At 38.8% G+C, this 16787-nt stretch overlaps 1 protein-coding gene across 1 annotated transcript in view; it reads left to right on the top strand.

The window, feature by feature from the left end:
• The window catches only part of wdr11 (WD repeat domain 11), a 131766-nt gene extending 115704 nt beyond the window's left edge, over positions 1-16062 (top strand). The window contains exons 25-29 of the mRNA XM_066678724.1: positions 4224-4389; positions 4889-4986; positions 10599-10744; positions 11600-11682; positions 13250-16062. Of these exons, the coding sequence (XP_066534821.1) occupies positions 4224-4389; positions 4889-4986; positions 10599-10744; positions 11600-11682; positions 13250-13449 (693 nt within the window). The 3' untranslated portion in view covers positions 13450-16062. The remainder of the gene's footprint in view (positions 1-4223; positions 4390-4888; positions 4987-10598; positions 10745-11599; positions 11683-13249) is intronic.
• Positions 16063-16787: the final 725 nt, after the last annotated feature.

The following is a 16787-nucleotide window of genomic DNA, read 5'->3' as shown; positions in this document are numbered from 1 at the left end:
GGCTCATACAAACATTTCCATATTTTTATTTGGCTTGAAACCCACTAACTTATACAGTTATTCATTAATTCACATTTAACAAACTGCTCCTCAAGGCTCCTAAAAGACTATTCAGTGCTTTCCCTCAGTGACAATCCTGTTTTTTTTTTCTGTCAAATGTTTAAAAACTAAAAAACAAACAAACAACATTTTACAACACAGAAAATGTCATCTCAGCACAGGCAATAATAGCTGCTGCAGTCTGATATTGCTAGTGTCATATAGTATAGAAATTTTCTAAAATAAAAACAATAGGGTTGCTCAAATTGCTGGCCATCAATCATTCATAACAGTTTTTCCCACATTCATATTAAGTAATGAAAAAACAACAGTATAAGGTGTTGCTAAGTGGTTGTTTATGTTACCTTGGCTTTGCTGGTAACAATCCTGCACAGTCCTGATCAGGTAAATAACTCAGCTATTTGGGTTACTGTAGATAATGATCAAGTCACAAATCTATATGTAAACAACATCTGTTTATCATTTTCAGTTTTTTTTAAAAGAGCTGTGTTTCATTCTGAAAGGTGGACATTTTGGAGTAATATAAAAAAAAGAACAATCATGTTAAAGAGTCCCTATATTGCAGACCACCCTCTCTCAGTCATCAATTGTTCATTAAAAATGATAATTTTGTCTGTGGCTTCAAGAACACTAAAAGTGATGCCTTTGTAAACGTTCAACCTATAATACCTATATATTTTACATTTATTAAGCACTACATATTCCAGTTAACAATATTACTGTAGCATGTTCTGAGGCACAATAACAAGGCTGAGCCATTACTGCAATTGGCACTTGTATGTATGCGCCCTAGTAAGGGTACTATAGCTGAAAGGAGCATGTGAACAGAAGATGTTTGGGCTTGGTGTATGACAGAACTGGCAGAGATCCTTATCCACCCTCCACCCCTTAATTCAGGAGGGTGAATAATGCACCATCAGCAGAGACTGCCACGCATCAAGTGTAAAAACACAAACACAAAACTACAAAAATCCCCCACCTACAAAACACATACACACAATATAAAACCCCTAAATAACTCCTAAAACAACCCCAAACTACCCAAAAATGGCAGCCACAGAGCATGCTGGGAGCTTTCCAGCCCCTCCCCCACATTGTGCCACCACAATACCAACAACTTTACTCCAACAATACCAACAATTTTAACTTTTAAAAGTAAAGGATAAAGGTTAAAAGTATGCCTATCTCTATTTTACTGTGATCAGACATTCTCTTGAGTACGAATTAAATGGAAATATAGTTTAAAAAAATCAGAGAAAATCTACGTATACCTTTATTGTCTATTCTTGTTATCAGACTCAAGTGCTTCAAGACTATGGAACATATTCACCTAAAGTTATTAGTAACAGTAATATTTGTTCTTACAGTGACACTTTTCTTTATTGTTGTTTGCTTTATTATTTAAGGATGAACCGGCCTTAACTGCAATAAAATAAGGCAATAGAGGAAAATGATTAGAGGCTGAAGGAGTAGGCATATGTGAAGAACTCTTGTGAACAACAAAAGAGTGTCATAAGCTGTAGCAGTTAATATGAGTTTTGGCTGAGTTTATTTCACATTATTTGTCTAATTGAGCACATGAGAATGAAGTGCCCTCCAGCATTATTTGATGGATTTGTTCATCTTTGCCTTGTTCTTTCATTCCCTATTTCCCTCTCCTCCTCACATAACACACACACACACACACACACACATACACACGCACACACATACCCTCTCACAGTAATCAGGCCATGCAACCCACAACTGATCCTGCTTGCGATATTTTGCTATCATCTCTGGTTGTTGGGAGAAGAATCAATGGCTGTGTTTTTGGGAGCATTTTCAATTAGAGATTTTCACAGGAGGCTAAATATAAAAGTCATAGTGTGCGGTCACATATTAACTCAAGGTCAATAAATTCCTAACTAGTTTTCCAGTGAGAAAATCATTTAAGCCAATATTGAACTACCTGAGTACTGAATAACATTGTGTATTTATAAAATTTTATGCATTCTACAAACCTTAAATACTTTAGTGTTCTGGAAAATTTTTAATTAATGCCACACTTAAAAACAATGCAGTATATTTACATTAATTTACATGAATGTGAATGCATACATCCCTTTTTACAATTAACAAATCCAATTTCCAGAGACAGATGAACTATTGTTCAGTCTGATAGTTATCAGCAACTGATATCAGCAATTACACAGAATTAATTAATTATTACAAAATTTATATCAATTCAAATGCAATTGTTATTCAGAGAAATCAGCTAAACTGATTAGTGGGCTTTGTCTGTCTCTGACTGTCTCTGTCAGAATCTCAAACTGCTGAATTTTCCCCTGCGGTGCACTATGTAAGTCTTGAATATCCACCTAGATATTGCATTATATGTTAATATGTAAATATATTTTCATGAGCAATATCCTGTTGAACAATCAGTGCACTATTGTTATATAGAAGCCATATTTTAATGATCAAGCAATTGCACTATGTAATAAGTGGGGAGAGAAGTGGACTGTATCCCTCAGTGGATTTTTTTCATCTGAATATGAAATACAAATAAATAAAGGTAACTTTTCATTAGATAACATTAATAAGCATTAGAAATTAAGCATATTACCTACTGTTGTAAAGTTGAAATGCTTGTGTTTTTTATTTATTTATTTGCTAACTTACTTACAAGACACTCCTGTAAAGGAGATTTATAAATCTGAATAATATTTTTTTTTCATATTAAAAAGTAAAAGTTATAGATCTATCCAATACTACCTTAAAGTACCATTAAAATACCACCAGCTTAAAAAGACTTAAAAACATGCCCATTTTATAGGGTGACCAGATCTGAGATGGTGAAAAAGACGACACATCTCACCCCTCGCTGCCCGTTGTATGCTTACCTGAACCTATGTGTGCTTTTAGGTCCTTTACACCTCTATTTGCTAAACAAAACATGGGATTTTTTTTTTTAATTCATCCGAGAACTTACATTTACATTTCGGCATAGCTGCTCGAGATGAGGGTAGGTACATGAGCTTTGCCTGACGTAAACAAGGACTACTGACGTGCAGACTGACCAATTAAATGTTTACAGAGAAGTTATCGACCAAAATGCTAGCTCTACAGTCAGACCGTGCAATCTGAAGATTTACCACTTCCCCTTCTCACTCAAGCAAACCAAACGGAGTAGGGGAGGGCGGGACTAGTTTGTGAACGAAACGATTCTCGAAATTCTATGTAAGCTCTAGACATTTTTTTAAGTCTAAAAAAGAGGACATGTCCGGGTAAAAGAGGATGTCTGGTCACCCTACATTTTATTTAGACTTCCACCTCAAATAAATGACCACTTCATATAAACCTTAAAACCATAAAAAGGCCACCAATACATTTTGATTGCCAACTTTTAAAAAAATCCACATTAAGAAACCCACAATTTTATTACGATGTCCATTTTGAAAACAACAATGTTATTTGGATTTCCACCTTAAAAATGACCTTTAAAATCTTAGAGACTGCTTATATATTTCTGTGTCCCTCACACCCCTCTGAAACAGTGGAATAAGGCTTTCCGTGCAGAGGAGCTAGAGTGCGATGCCATCACACACTGTATTGAAGGAGGGAAAAAACGAGACAGATGAGTGCAAGAAGTCTGAAATTTGATGTGACGGGTCCCTGGTCCAACCGTGTGAAATCTTGTGGCTGTAGCTTCAAAATTGATTGAGTTAGAACAGGCATTTTGGCCAATACATTCCTATGGGAAAAATTCCCAATTTGAAAGCTCATATTCCAAAATCTGTAAGTCGGATTGCTCCAAAAAACATAACCAACCTGAATTGGTATAGGATCTATGATCCTGTGAAGTTTCATGGTAGAGTTTAAAACAGCGAAGAGAATAACACAAAGAAGAAGATTATGTAGAAGAGGAATTTAATTATATTATTATTAATTATATATAATTTGATGTCAGTTTGACTAAAATTAATAACTACTGTTCGTTCTTTATTTATTTATTTATTTATTTATTTTTCAGAATATGTTGAACAGTTTTATTTACAGTCTTAAAAAAGCAGTCAGACAAAAAGGCACAGAGGTCTATCAGTGAAAATGTAATCAGACCTTGTCATTTGCAGGAAACAAGTTTTCCCGACTCTGTAACAGTAATGCTTTTTTTTTTCTAGACTGACCGAGCAGTTCAGCTTCTACTGGAAACAAGTGCAGACAACCCCAGTTATTACTGTGACTCACTGAAGGCCTGTCTGGTGACCACTATCCCCTCATCCAGCCCATCCCAGAGCACAATCAAACTGGTGGCCACCAACATGATTGCCAGTGGCAAACTTGCAGGTACTCAATATGTTATTAAGTATACAAGACATACACACAGATCAGCCATCTCAATATATGGCCTCCTTTTTCTTATTGATACCACAGTCATATTAATGTGGTAGAGACATTTTAATGTGTTATGCAGGTAAATAATGCACTCCAACTCTTTATATGTGTAGATCTTATTTTCACATCTTTCAGACAGAACCCTGAGAAGGCAATATTCAGTCTACAGAGAGAACCCAGGAGAGTTATCCCTGCCACTCCACACACTCTGAAAATAGGGTGCTGAGTAGAGACTGTGTTCAGCACTCATGACAGCACTGCAGATAATTACAGCAACCCACCACACACACACAAGCATTTGTGAAGGGAGTCCCAGAGCTGTTGTATGTAATTGACCATGCCATCGTGCTATTTCTACTAGCTGCTCTTCCTGTTCTTTCCTCTGATTCATTTTCACCCTCTTTCCAACTAATCTCTTTCTCTCTCTCTCTCTCTCTCTCTCTCTCTGTAGAAGGAGTACAGTTACTGTGTCTGATTGATAAAGCAGCAGATGCGTGTCGCTATCTGCAGACCTATGGGGAATGGAATCGTGCTGCCTGGCTGGCAAAGGTATAGCACACACTCTTCCTCTCTATCTCTCTCTCTCTCTCACACACACACACAAGCACACACACACTAGAAACTGTCAGTACTCCAGGTCTACTGTACAGCACACACACATGCACACTGCCAAAAATGTTAATAAGAAAAGAGTTGAATACCTTCCTGGGACAGGACACACACAACCTGTCACCATATTCATCCACATCCACCACCCAGCACAAACAAAGCCATCCCAGCCAAGACACATACAGCATACAAATGACTCTCAATCCTGTTGTGTTGATATTGTCATCAAGTATCCCTCAGGCAATGGCAAGCTGTTACATATCTGCCTGCCAAAGGGTTGTTGTGTTACTCTCCTCAAATTATTTTCATCAAATTCTCACTGATATATGTCCTGTCCAAATGTCTCTGGCATTTAAGCTGTTTAATATCTCTGATCGTGTTTATAAATGCTCATTAAAAACACCATTTAATATTATTAATGAATTCTTTCATTGTCTGAAACCGTTTGTCCAGTTCAGGGTCGCGGTGGGTCCAGAGCCAACCTGGAATAATTGGGTGCAAGGCCACCCGGGAGGGGCGGCAGTCCTTTGCAGGGTGACACACACTCAAACATTCACTCACACCTATGGACACTCGCCAATCCACCTACCGACATTCGTTTTGGTCTGTGGGAGGAAACCGGAGCACCCGGAGGAGATCCACTTGGACACAGGGAGAACACATCAAACTCCTTACAGTCACTCGGAGCGGGAATCGAACCCACAACCTCCAGGTCCCTGGAGCTGTGTGACTGCGACACTACCTGCTGCACTGTGCCGCCCCCATTTATTATTAGAATAAACAAAATAAATGAACTACAGACATGGTCTTCAGAAAGCAGTAGAATCCATCAAGAACTTTAGAAGGCTTAGGCACAAAAATTGACTTCTGAAATGACATCAGTGCCCCATTACGTAAATTTTTGTCATTTTTAATTATTTAGCATAATTTGAAATTGCAAGCCGCCTTTGATCTTCTGTGTATTCTAGTTGAATATGAATAGAAAAACATTGTTTTTTTCTTTAAGATATTTACTTTAACAAAAATGGGAAATTTAAGTACGTTTTTACCATCTCCTTAATAGTGATCATTTTGGACACTGACATGTTGTCCAACAGACACAAATTGCATGTATTTGTTTAAATCTGAGGCGGGAACTAGTGCGTGCTACGGATCAGATCTCAATTCTCACATGAACTCAAATAAATGCCTGTCAGATATCAAAATACTTTTGGGGGGAACTGATGACAAGAGAAGAAGAAAGAAATTGAGCTCCAGCAGAAAGGGCACTTTTCTCAGCCAGGGCAAAAAGGCGTGTGCTTGAGCACCACAAGGGGTCTATATGTGCTCATGCCTCATCTGCAGTATGTTCAGAATGTAACATTTCATCTTTTACTTGGGTATATTTGTCAGGATATTTGCATATCTTTAGTTCACATTATTTTAGGTATTAATATTTAATTACTTAGTCCTATTTTCTGTATTTTTGTTTGTTTTTTTTTAGTGACAGCATCTGTCCCGTACTTCTCTGAGATAAATAATTTGCTTATCACGCGCTGCACACTGTCAGCACCTAGACTAGGGTTCAGTCACCTGCTAGAATATATATGGCCACCACAAATTAGGAGCAATCAGCATCAGGTTACACTTTCTCTTCGTGTTGTGTTTAATATTACTGCCACTATTGCTGTATCTCTTGCCGGTAATTTCAGCTGCATTTGGACTAGCACTAGGCTATAGTGGCTTCCATCTATTTTCTTTCCCCTTAAGATCACAAGGGTTAGATTTTTTAGGGCTGTGTAGACAATGGAAATATGATTTGTTTTTAATCATACTTCACTCAAATTCATAAGGTCCTAAATTGAACTTGTATCCGATTTTTGGCATTCAACATGAATGTGAACAGTCGTATGGGATTCCATGCATCATTTTACCTGCATGCATTGCACTTAGTGCTATTGTCATCAGCCAGCACAAGCAAAAACATTCAGGCTGTGTGTCAAATGGCTTTGTGCTTCCTACGTAGTGCACTGCATGGGTGAAGAAACTACAGATTCTATACCAAAATAATGCGCTGAAGTTAGAAAAGGACCCATAAAAGTGATAGGTGGATATAAATGGATTTGTTCATTCATTCATTCATTCATTCATTCATAGTCTGTAACAGCTTATCCAGTTCAGTGTTGCAGGGCTCCGGAGCCTACCCGGAATCACTGGGTGCAAGGTGGGAACACATCCTAGAGTGGGCACTAGTCCTTCACTGGGCGACACACACTCACACATTCACTGACACACTCATGCCTATGGACACTTTTGAGTCACCAATCCACCTGGGAGAGACCTGGAGCAACCGGAAGAACCCCACACGGATACAGGGAGAACAAACCAAACTCCTTACAGTCACCCGGAGCGGGGCTTGAACACACAAAGCCTGGACTCTGGAGCTGGGTGACAGCATTACACAGGGCTAAGGGACCATTTGTGACAGAGCCTCATGAACATATCAATGTGCGCATGTCTATCAGGGACCGAATTATTCACATTATATTGACAGCTGAGTTACTACAAAGTGAGTGGCTTGACATATAGATCATATTTTAAGCAAGCAGTTCCATTTCAGTGGAATGTTAATTATGCATCCTAAATGTCAATGTTAGTTATGCATCCTAATTTGGTTGAGAAATCCAGTCCTTGAGCCACAAGTCCTGGGATACTGGGGGCAGGATGTTCCATTTAGGAGTGGCGACTGCAAATTTTGGTTCTCCTCACTCCATTCCTGTCATTTTTATCTGTCTCAATGGATAGGCGGGATACTCTGATGGATCATGTGGTGCTGTAGGGGATGATATGTAGCTAGGGCTTCCTAGGTAGCGATGTCAATCTGTCATTTTTTGGCGGCGTCTTCCAATCATTTGCCTGGCCACCAGTGTTCTCTGGCCTCGGACTGTTTGGAAGGAGACAACTTATCTGGGGAGACAGGAGTTGGGCATTCTAATGCAGTGGCCCGTCCAGTGTAGTTGCATCCGCAAGATGGCTTCCATACCTGTTGTCTTTGCTTCAGTGAGGACCATGCAGTGAATCCTCCGAGTTGATACAGAGATTCTTCTGTAGGTGTGACGTAACTGGTAGTAAGGGCTAAAATTGAAACCGATATGGCCAGAACACATCTGCTTTATGGGTAGCACATGTGCTTGGCTCATGAGATCTCTTGTGTGTATTGGAGGGATCTTACATTGAGTTTCTCCCTGCTTGTGTTTAGGTGCCTTCTGCATTTTCCTGCAAGCAATTTTCATAATGCTGCAAACCCGGTGTTGGTCAAAAAAAAAAAAATTAGTCAAATTCATAGCCTACGTGATATAGACATTCTTCAGGTTGGTGACACAGCCAACTATGTAGTCCAAGAGATGCCAGTTTTATATTACATTTTCGGGTCCAACAGATTTGATGATGAGGTCCTGTTCCACACATTTTCTTAGTGTGTGAATGCTGTCGGGTTTGGTTTCCATACATTTTGCGATACATTTTCCATACATGTTCTCCATTTTGGAGTTATGCCTAACCCTTGGATCAGAGTGCTCAAACAGGATTAGTTTGTCTTTCTTTGGGACAGCAGTCAGTGCCATTTTTAGATCAGAGTACAAATGCCCCTTGATGTTTTCTCTATAGCCATAGCCCGTGCAGAAAAAAACTGTGTGGGGAAGCAAGAGCCCAGACAGCATCCACACAAACACAACAGGTAAATTACCGTATTTTCCGCACTATAAGGCGCACCTAAAAACTCAAATTATCTCAAAAGCCGACAGTGTGCCTTATAATCCGGTGCGCCTTATATATGGACCAATATTGAGCCACAACAGGTCTCGCAACTACGGTAAGCAGCCGTCTACTTCATTTTCTTCCGCGCGCGGTGCATGCTGGATATATACCGGTATATATATTTCATTTCCATTTGTTTTTTATGTAAAGACCCCAAAATGGCTCCTATTAAGAGACACGCATATGACGCAGAGTTTAAACTCAAGGCGATCAGTCACGCAGAAGAACACGGGAATAGAGCAGCAGCAAGAGAATTTAACATTAACGAATCAATGGTGCGAAAGTGGAGGAAGCAACAAGATGACCTACGCCAAGTAAAGAAGACTAAACAGCCCCCCCCCCCACCCACTATGTGGGGTATATTAATATTGCACTACATGTTTTACCTTAAACTACGCTGGGTTGTAATCTATTAATAAAGTTGAACTGACCTATCTGACTGTTTTGTTGACATTCCCTTTTGCGCAGCTCCATCTAATTGATGCATAACGTAACCCCCAGCCTCTACTGTAGCGTCTATTGTATGCGCCTTATATATGGACAAAGTTTTAAAATAGGTCATTCAATGAGGGTGCGCCTTATGATCCGGTGCGCCTTATAGTGCGGAAAATACGGTACCTTGATTAAGAGGACCAAAACAGCCATTCAGACAGTGTGTGTCTTCCTCCTGTTCTGCTGTTGAGGAGTTGTTGGATTGCTGTTAGTCTGGAGCCTCATCCTAAACCAGTTCGCCATGCATGACCTTGCTCTTGCAAGACTTCTGTTGCTAGGTCACAATCTAAATGAGAGACTTGTAATGGACTAGTTCAGTTATATATAAAATCTCTAACTCACATACATACTCACTCATGCACCGTTGACCGAAAATGCTCCACACAGTGGAGTGCTATACGTTGCTTCATCCACAGACACTGTTCTTGTATTTTCCATCATTATCTTTTGTCTGAATTACTCAGTCCCTCATTCACAACTGTATGAGTCGTGAAGAGTTCCATTGTTTAATTCAAGAGGTTTTTATTCTGATGGAGCTATGTATGTCTCTATCATTGTTAACAATAGACAGTTGTTCTTGCCTCAATGTTATAAGATTTTAATTTGCATAATCTTACTATCAGTTGAATAAGGATAGGAGCTGAATAGCATACAAATTGCACATACAGAGGATATGTAACAGTGTTCTCCGCAAAGCTTGTTGAGATGTCTGTTGCCTTTGTGTCAGTGCCAGTTTGAAAATACCCTGTGGCTGGTTTTACGTCTCTCTAATTGAAACACATGATTTCACCCTTTAAGCTTGGTAGCATGGTGTTATGTGGGAAGTCTTAGCTAATAGATTGAACTAGCAATAATTAAATTCATTCATTGTCTGTAATTGCTTATCCAGTTTAGGGTCACGGTGGGTCTGGAGCCTACCCGGAATCATTGGGCGCAAGGCAGGAACACACCCTGGAGGGGGAGGCAGTCCTTCATAGGGCAACACACACATTCACTCACACACTCACACCTACGGACACTCTTGAGTTGCCAATCCACCTACCAACGTGTGTTTTTGGACTGTGGGAGGAAACCGGAGCACTCGGTGGAAACGCGAACATGGGGGAAATGGGAACACACCAAACTCCTCACAGACAGTCCCTGGGAGCAGGACTTGAACCCACAACCTCCAGGTCCCTCGAGCTGTGTGACTGCGACACTACCTGCTACACCCCAATTATTAAATTAAGAGTTAAAAGAGTCTTTACCTGTCTTCTTTTCCACAGGTGCGTCTGAATCCAGCGGAGGCTTCAGATGTGCTAAAGCGCTGGGCTGAGCACCTCTGCTCTCCTCAGGTCAATCAGAAATCTAAAGCCATCCTGGTTCTTCTATCGTTGGGCTGTTTCCACAAAGTGGGCGAGATGCTTCACAGGTCTGAATCTCTCTTTACATTTCTCCCTCATTCACTGTGTTACCCTCCACCCATCCAACCCATTTCTACTTTTTTCCTACCCTCCGCAAGTGTGGTCTTGCTCTTTTCTTTTTTTCCTGTTTTGGTTTGAGGAAGTTTATGATCATGGTTCATGTGAGCCCAGATTAATCTGGGAGCAATCACCTTCTTCCTTTTCTGCACTTGTAAACTTTTCCATATTTAATTCTAATAACTATTCTGAGTGCAAGTCTATTATCTTGACCATCAACAAATTAAGCAAATTGTGCTAAATAGCAGCTGAAGTATGTTTCAGAGACTAAGTTCCACATTTTTCTTCCGCCTGATATATACACCAAAAGCTTTTGGAATGGATGTAAAACATAGGAAAAGTAAAAATAATAAGGAACAGCTGAAGTTTCCTAATTATATATATGTAAATTATAAATAATACAAACAGTTGAACAATTCTGTAAAGCAACTCCAAATACACTCATCAGATAATTTTCTTTTTACTTCTTTTTTATTTTATATTTTATTATTGCTCATATTTTAAGCAATGGACCTATTTTTCTCTTAATTCTATACTGTGGTTCCGTTTTTTCCAGCTTTGAATCTTCCAGCAGAGTTATATTAAGATTAAATGGTGTATCCCACTTTGTATGTCCAATCACATAGAATAGTGACGGGTGTGTGTCAGAGAGAGAGAACTGCTAGAACTACTTTGCATGTTTATGCTCCAGTTAGCCACTGCCAGGAAGACGCTTGGAATTTATTTCCAAGGTTATAGCTGTCAGGTTTTTACTGAAAACTCCTCAGAAAAAAAAACAAATACGAATAAATATTTTCTTCTAACAGCATGAGGTATTTTGACCGAGCAGCACTCTTCATTGAAGCCTGTCTGAAGTATGGTGTGATGGAGGCCAATGACACTACTAATATCCTTTCAATGATGCATTCTGCTGTTATGTTGTCTGAATGATGTTGATTCAAGTATTTGAACCCAGTGTCCACAATCTGCAGCATAACTCAGGAATACTTTAACTTACAGATAAGATCCACATATACAACATTGTATGCATTTTGCATTGTAAACACATTAGACTGGTTTCCAGCACACAAACAGAATGCAGAGCTAGCAAATAATGAGTTTTTTTTTTATCACAATCGTGAACTTCATCTTTAAGAGACATCAGCTTAAAACTAGAATTTCACTGTAATTCCCATCATACAATAGAAGGTGTACTATGCTCTGCTGAGCAATGGAGCACAATCTAATACGTTTGAAATAAGCTGAATTGGTTTTGTAATCAAAACATCATCTACTGTAAACTTATTTACTAAAGCTCAATCCACTTAATTCCATCAAATCAACACAGCAATGTTCCATCATCTGATACAAAGGCTTCCCATTAGAGTACAGCAAACTTGATTTTGGAAATAAGCTGGTGTCTAAAAAACACACCAGGGTCTTTTTAAAATCTCACTCTCAAGTATATTCACTGATCAACTATAACATAATGACCACCTCCTTGTTGTCACACTCACTTTCCATTCTCTTAGCTCCATTGACTATAGAGTAGTTTTATAATTAGACTGTAGTGTATTATTTACCACCTTTCACCCTGTTGTTCAGTGGTCAGGACTCCCATAGGACCATGAGAGAGCAGGTATGATTTGAGTGGTGGAACAGATAAAGAACCACTGCTCGAGTTTTTAAATCCTGTGTCCACTCACTGTCCACTCTGTTAGATACACCTGCCTTGTTGGTCCATGTCTGGTAGATGTAAAGTCAGAAACAGTAGCTCATCTGTAGCTGTACAGTGTGTTGGTCATCCTCTAGTCCTTCATCGGTGAACACAGGATGCTGTTGGTTGGATATTTTTGGTTGGTGGACTGTTCTCTGTCCAGCATTGACACTGAGGGCTTTAAAAACTCCAGCAGCACTGGTGTCTGATTCTTCCATACCCAAACAACACACACTAATATGTCACCACCACCACCTTGTTAGTGTCACTGCAGCACTGAGACTCATCCACCACCCAAATCATACCTGCTCCGTGGTGGTCCTGTGGGGGTCCTGAGCATCGAAGAACAGGGTGAATGGGGATAAATAATGTATACAGAGCAACAGATGGACCTCTGTCTGTAATTGTAAAACTACAAAGTTCTCCTGTGTAGTGGAGCTGAGAGTGAGTGTACAAAACAGGAGGTGGTTAAGTTATGGTTGATTGGCGTTGGTCTTGTGGCACAACTGTATTTGACAAGCAGATATATTTTCAACAGATATAACAGTGGTTTTATTCTTTTGATAGGATTGCCCCATTAAGTTGCCACTTCAGAAATCAAGGTTCATGAAACAAGAATGGACACAAGGCCATTTTTCATCTTTGGTCATGACGAGGTCATTCAGAACGTTTTCAGGAACCTCTCTTGTTGCTCTTATATAGCGTCGTAGATCCAGCTACTCTAAATGTGCTTTCTCCTTAACACTTTGTCTTCCACATAAGCTGATCGGAGCTGCCTTTGCAGACTATGCCCGGCTATTGCGCTCCATGGGACTGAGAGAGGGAGCGGCTCTGTGGGCCTCGAGAGCTGGAGGAGCCGGAGAGGAACTTCTTGAAGAGCTGTTCCAGGGAGATGGAGGAGGATCAGACAACACTCCTGGAGAGGAGGAGGCAAAGGGTAGTCTGGGCTTAAAAGAATAATTCTCAGCCCTAAAGAACTTGGGCTAATGGATAGAGGAGAATGGGAATAATAGAGGAATGGTCAAATTACATGTTTTTTATTCTCTACAGAGAACTAACACATCCTCTACAGAGAACTAACATATGGCATTTTTCTGCATTTAATGCACAGTTTCTAAAACTCCAATAAGATGAAAAATCAAGGTCCTTTGTAACTTAAAGCTCCATAGATAGTGTCCCCTAAATGGGGTCACCATGTGTCAAATGGGTTTAACATAGAGTCTCTGAGACATCCAAGCCACTAGGTGTCAGTACAATGGCTGCTTTATTATGTGAATAAGATTCATGGTATATATTTGTTCATTTAACATTGTGAACAAACGTAGATATAAAATATTATAAAGACTTCTTTTGCTAAATAAACAAATTTAGCAAGTAAAATGGAAAAACTGCTGTTAAAATGTGCAAAATTGTGTTCTCTGAAGAGGAGGTCTTAATATAATTTCATTTACAAAATGAAACCAACTGGGTCATTGGCTACAGCCAATTTTTTCATACAGCTGTATGTTTGTATCACTGTCTTTATTTGTTCATTTGATACATTTAGGCATGTTAACTCCATCAGTGTGACTGATAGTGTGACTTGTGGTGTAAAAAAAGAAATAAGGTGTGGGGGAGGAGTTGGATTTGTGTATGATGGGGAAAAAAAAAAAAAAAAATATATATATATATATATATATATATATAAACACCACAATACGCACTTCATATATATGCATGCAATCAGGTCTCCTGTACCATCATCTCCTGTTCTTGGCCTGGTGTGTACGTTTTGCTCATGTCTGTGTTACTGTGAGTTATGCTTGTGCCTATTTGTCCTTAAAGGAAAGGTTTTTAGTACCTAAAATTGACCATTTCCTTTAAAGCGATCGTGACTGGAAAATGCTGTTTAACACACAATGATTTAAACATTCCCAATTATTATTTCTTGTTTGCACTTTTTTGATCAAAATTTTCTTTAAAAGATGTGTGACTACAGAATAAGGCATGATTACACACTGCATAATGATATTCATGTATTGAGTGTTAATACAGCTAGGGTCATTGATCCTAGTCTGAGGAACGGCTGGAAATATTAATCCAGAGCTGAGGTACCTTCCACAAACTGCTCCCCAGGCGCCACTGCCTCTAGTGTGTTGTGGATATAAAATGACACACTACTGCGAGTTTGTGTCTGCGACGGTGGATGGGTTAAATGCAGAGATTTATGTAGTGAACCTGTTGTCTTGAGTTAAGTCATTTCTCCTATTAAATTGTCCACCTTGAAGAATGGAAAGCTGTATTTTGTTGGACTGCTGGTTGGACAGGCTGAGTAAAATAGTAAGAGCAAAACAGCTTTTTTTTTTTTTTTTTTTGCATTTCAGAGGCATATGCATGATGTATTATATTGGCATTATTTGTTGACCCTTGTCCTAAGTGGCTTTGGTTGCTTTAATACATACAGTTTGTATAACCTCAGATGCCGGAGCTGTATGTAAGTCTAAGGATATTGTGATAAATATCAGGTGGGAGATGGGTAGCAAATAATGTGTGGCAAAGCTGAAGAACCTCCACCTGAATATAACGCAGCAAGTAAACTGAATAAATGGGGAGAAATGTTTAAAAAGGGACAGCAAAAACATTTTTCAAAATATCTATTTGATGTTGTATCCTGGTGTTTTATTAACATGTTAGTATTTCACTGCCCTTGAATGTGTTGGTATACGTATAGGTAATAACCTTGTCCCATTGCCCATACCCATGAGGGTCACATATTTAAAAATACCGAAGTAATGGGGAGAGAGCACTACTGTGTCCTAATTCTGGTTTCAAGCTTCTGACACCTCGCACACTTACCTGTTGTTTAACCTTTGACAGCTTCACAAAAATCACGCACTTCAAAGTGGACTTTACAGCTGATACAACACTGGTTGGACATCTTGAACACACCAGTAGAAAATATAGTAAACCTTATTTGCTTCTTCACCCAGTGAAATTGTCTATGTGTGTGTGCTGATTTACCAGTCTCTCTCGTGAATCTGAGACATGACTGAGCCTGTGATGATGCTGTTGCCCAGCCCTCCCTGGATAAAATTTGTTCATATTGTCTTTGCTGAAGTCTGGCATGGTTGCTATGGTAACCTGTGGCTGTTTTCATGGCCATGTCTTGTTCAGATAGAGTTCAGCAAAGCTGGCTATAACTGCTTTCTTTATATTATCACATAAAACATAATCCAGACACTGTAATGTTTTTTTGCTTTTTTGCTCACACCGTCCTTTGTTCAAAGCATTTCTGGAATCCTTTTTATTTGGCCTTCAATGACATTACTCAGTTGTGCCCTTTTTTTTTTTTATATAGCTGCTTCAATTTATGGCAACTCTTATGGGAATTGACTATAAACATAGAAATGATTTGTGTTTTGTCGTTATACTGAATAATTCATTCCTTCTAAATGTTTACAGTGAATATAACTGGTAGTTGATTCAAGCTTATCAGATTGGTATATGTATATAAAAAAAGCAATAAAGTTGTCCAATAAATTAGGTTGACAAGTGTTCTGGACATTAATTTCCCATTAATTTGTTACTGTGTAAACTTATTTTTATAATACTACAGTTTGTAATGTATATCAGTTTTCAAACGATTGTACAACATTTCGAGAAAGCACACGGTTTTCTTTTTTAGGAAAAAGTAAAAAATAATACACAATCACATTCAATCATATTTATTGCTTGATATTGGTTTGAGATAAAAATGCCTGATTGCACCTTCAAATAGTGTGCCACTATGACAAGGACGTTATACATTGAATCAAACCAGAGCTTTGCTGTGCTGTGTGCATCCCTGAGGTCTAGATTTACTCCAGCATTCTGATTTACGGCCACGTTTCCTTGACATAATATAATCAGTACAGTGCAGGAGTCTTGGGCACCTAATATAATTATATTTATTTAAACTAATGCCTTCTCAGTAAGTGTGGTGCTGGTATAAAATTATATGTAATCACAGTAAACACAAAAATAATATAAAACAAATAAGAAATATGAGATTTGATTTCTATAAAGTAGTAAGTGTGAGTGAGTTTGAAGAACAATAATTTGTTCAGATTCTCCTTGATAGCATGAATTTGTTAAATCAACAGCACCCATTTTTTAAAATCATTATTTATTAACCGCTAAAACTAGGTATTGGATGATAGCCTCAAATAATATGGACTCCACAAGGAGAGATTTGGAAAAAGTTAAACCAATACATTCACACACAGAATATCACACTTACTGGAATAATGTTATTTGGTTTTATTCTAATGTTGGGCGTT

This window comes from Hoplias malabaricus, chromosome 8 (assembly GCF_029633855.1).
Source record: "Hoplias malabaricus isolate fHopMal1 chromosome 8, fHopMal1.hap1, whole genome shotgun sequence".
NCBI lineage: Eukaryota > Metazoa > Chordata > Actinopteri > Characiformes > Erythrinidae > Hoplias > Hoplias malabaricus.
Note: the sequence above shows the minus strand (reverse complement) of the source record. Positions and strands in the feature narration are given on the sequence as shown.